Source organism: Dipodomys ordii, unplaced genomic scaffold (genome assembly GCF_000151885.1).
Source record: "Dipodomys ordii isolate 6190 unplaced genomic scaffold, Dord_2.0 Scaffold7, whole genome shotgun sequence".
NCBI classification, from domain to species: Eukaryota; Metazoa; Chordata; class Mammalia; order Rodentia; family Heteromyidae; genus Dipodomys; species Dipodomys ordii.
Window position 1 is genome coordinate 1,912,645 of NW_012267223.1, and position 2,983 is coordinate 1,915,627.

The 2,983-nt window shown below is 57.3% G+C and overlaps 1 protein-coding gene across 1 annotated transcript in view; it reads left to right on the forward strand.

Moving 5' to 3' along the window:
* Positions 1 to 2,983, forward strand: part of Dnah17 (dynein, axonemal, heavy chain 17) — a 94,509-nt gene that overhangs the window by 57,979 nt on the left and 33,547 nt on the right. The window contains exons 49-50 of the mRNA XM_013036358.1: positions 1,233 to 1,380; positions 1,717 to 1,808. Of these exons, the coding sequence (XP_012891812.1) occupies positions 1,233 to 1,380; positions 1,717 to 1,808 (240 nt within the window). The remainder of the gene's footprint in view (positions 1 to 1,232; positions 1,381 to 1,716; positions 1,809 to 2,983) is intronic.

Genomic DNA, 2,983 nt, shown 5'->3' on the forward strand with positions numbered 1-2,983 from the left:
CACAGGCGAGCACAATCACACCACAGCCACAGGCGAGCATAGTCACAGCACAGTCAGCCACAGGCGAGCACAGTCACACCACAGTCACAGGTGAGCATAGTCACACCACAGTCACAGGTGAGCACAGTCACACCACAGTCAGACACAGGCGAGCACAGTCACACCACAGCCACAGGCGAGCACAGTCACACCACAGTCAGACACAGGCGAGCACAGTCACACCACAGTCAGACACAGGCGAGCACAGTCACAGCACAGTCACAGGCGAGCACGGTCACACCACAGTCAGACACAGGCGAGCACAGGTCACACCACCTCTCAGCCTGCCATGGTTGGGATGTGAGAGCTTCAGGCAGGAATTCTCTAGAAACAGCCTTTCCTAGTGTCAGGAAACTAGGAGGGGAGGGCAGGGGACAGGAAGGACAAGGGGCTGACCAGGCCTCCTGTGCCCCCAGAGAGCTGCCACATTTCATAGACGACAATACAGAGGGAAACCTGACTTGCAGAAAGGTCACACACACTTCCTCAGTGTAATGTGTCCCATGCAGTATTTGGTGCATCCACTGAACACTGTACTGCACTGCGCCTGAGGAGTGATGCCCGCCCTCACGGCCCTTCCCTCCAAGCCCAGAGCCTGTGGAGGCCTGGGCCTAAAGCCAGACCAGTACACTCCTCCACGGGAGATTGGAGGGCCCGGCCGCTCTCCTAGGGCTGAGGCTGGAACTTTCGCTTCCTCAAGTGATCTTGTTGTTGATGTTTTGTTTTGCTTTGTGCTGGTCCTGAAACTTGAATCAGCACCTGAGCGCAGCCCCTTAGCTTTATTTGCTCAAGGCTAATGTTCTACCACCAGAACCATCCCTTTTTTTAAAAAGCAGTTTACTGGAGATAAGAGCCTCGAGTTGGCTGCCTGGCTGCTGCCAAATGCGATCCTCAGACCTCAGCCTCCTGAGTACTTAGGATTACAGGCGAGAGCCCCCGGCACCCGGTGTCAAATGGTTGTCTTAACAGCACCACAGCAGCTGGAGTGCTTTACATTTAATCAGGGTTTGATGCAATTTTCTAGCCAGGGACAGAGAGGGGAAAGTGCCCATCCCGCCGGGGCCCGGGGACATTGGGCAATGGGCACGGGGACGGGGGAGGGAGGGGGAGGGGGTGGTCCTGCTCTCTGAGAAGCTGGCCCTGGCCAGAGCCGCCGCCCAAGGGCCGCCTGACAGAGGGGCTGCCTTGGGCAGCGTCACTTCTGCGTGTTTGCCGTGAGCTTCCCGGGCCAGGAGGCCCTCAGCACCATCTACAGCACCATCCTGTCTCAGCACCTGTCTTACCGCTCGGCCTCCCTGGTCGTCCAGAGGATGAGCAGCCAGCTGGTGGCCTCGGCCCTAGGTAAGATGGCCGGCCTCCGCCTGCGGGTAACAGCTTCATGTTTCCCCTGGTAAATATTTTATTTATCCTTTGGAAGCAATACATTTTCTTGGAACAATGGCTGTGTGGAGTACGGTCGCTTGGGCGGCAGGGGGGGTGGGGGGCAGGGGACAGGAGCTGCGGAGCACAGGGGTGAGTTACGGGCTGCCCTGCCCCCCTCCTAGAGGCGCTGCTGATTGCATCCTCAGGCTGGCACCATTTCCTAGGCCTTGGCTGGAGAACTTTGGGCCTGCGCTCCGCTCCCTGAGCCCATCAGGAGTGCGCGGGAATCCATGTGCCTTTCTTTCCCTGTAACAGCCTTGCATCAGAAGGTCGCCACCACGTTCCTCCCCACGGCCATCAAGTTTCATTACATCTTCAACCTCAGGGACCTGTCCAACATCTTCCAGGTACCGCTCTTTAGCCATTACGTCATGCCCCGCCCCGTGGCCGAGTCCCCGCCCCTCGGCGCTCCCCTCCCTTGCAGCTCCAAGGAGAGAGCAGAGAGCGCAGATGGAGGGAGGCGGTGAGGCTGGTGGTGGGAAGCGTGGTGGTGATGATGGTGATGGTGGTGATGGTGGTGGTGATGGTGGTGATGGTGGTGATGGTGGTGATGATGATGATTTGTGGTGAGGCTGGTGGTAGGAAGCGTGGTGGTTTTGGTAGAGATGGTGGTGATGATGGTGATGATGGTGATGGTGGTGATGGTGGTGATGATGGTGATGATGGTGATGATGGTGATGATGGTGGTGATGGTGATGATGGTGATGATGGTGGTGATGGTGGTGATAGTGGTGATGGTGGTGATGATGGTGATGATGGTGATGGTGGTGATGGTGGTGATGATGGTGATGGTGGTGATGGTGGTGATGGTGGTGATGATGGTGATGTGATGGTGGTGATAGTGGTGATGGTGGTGATGATGGTGATGATGGTGATGGTGGTGATGGTGGTGATGATGGTGATGGTGGTGATGGTGGTGATGGTGGTGATGATGGTGATGATGGTGATGGTGGTGATGGTGGTGATGGTGGTGATGGTGGTGATGGTGGTGATGGTGGTGATGGTGGTGATGATGGTGGTGGTGGTGATGGTGGTGATGGTGGTGATGATGGTGATGATGATGATTTGTGGTGAGGGTGGTGGTAACAGTGGTGGTGGTGATGATGGTTTTGGGGTGATGGTAGAAGTAAGAATGGTCCTTGGTGGTGGTGGTGGTGATGGTGAGGATGCTTTGGTGGCGGTGGTGGTGGTTGAGATGGTGACAGTTGTGATGATAATGAGTCGTGTCAGTGGCTGCATTTCCTTTTGCTCGTGGACTGTCTATTCTGAGTTAGGCATTAGGTCTGGCGCGTAGCCTCCCACTCCGCGGGAGGGAGGTGTCCGCCAGGTGCCCGGTCCTCACAGAGCCCCTCAGCATCCCGCGTGCTCACACCCCGCTCCGTCATTCGGAGTGCACGGCGTGTGCACGTGTCCTGTCCCTAGCGCTTTCTGTTCCTGGAGTACACACTCCACAAAGTGGGCTCTGTGCCCTCACGGGGCACAGCACGTGGGCTGCAGGCCCCCCCCCCCGCTCCTCCGCCCC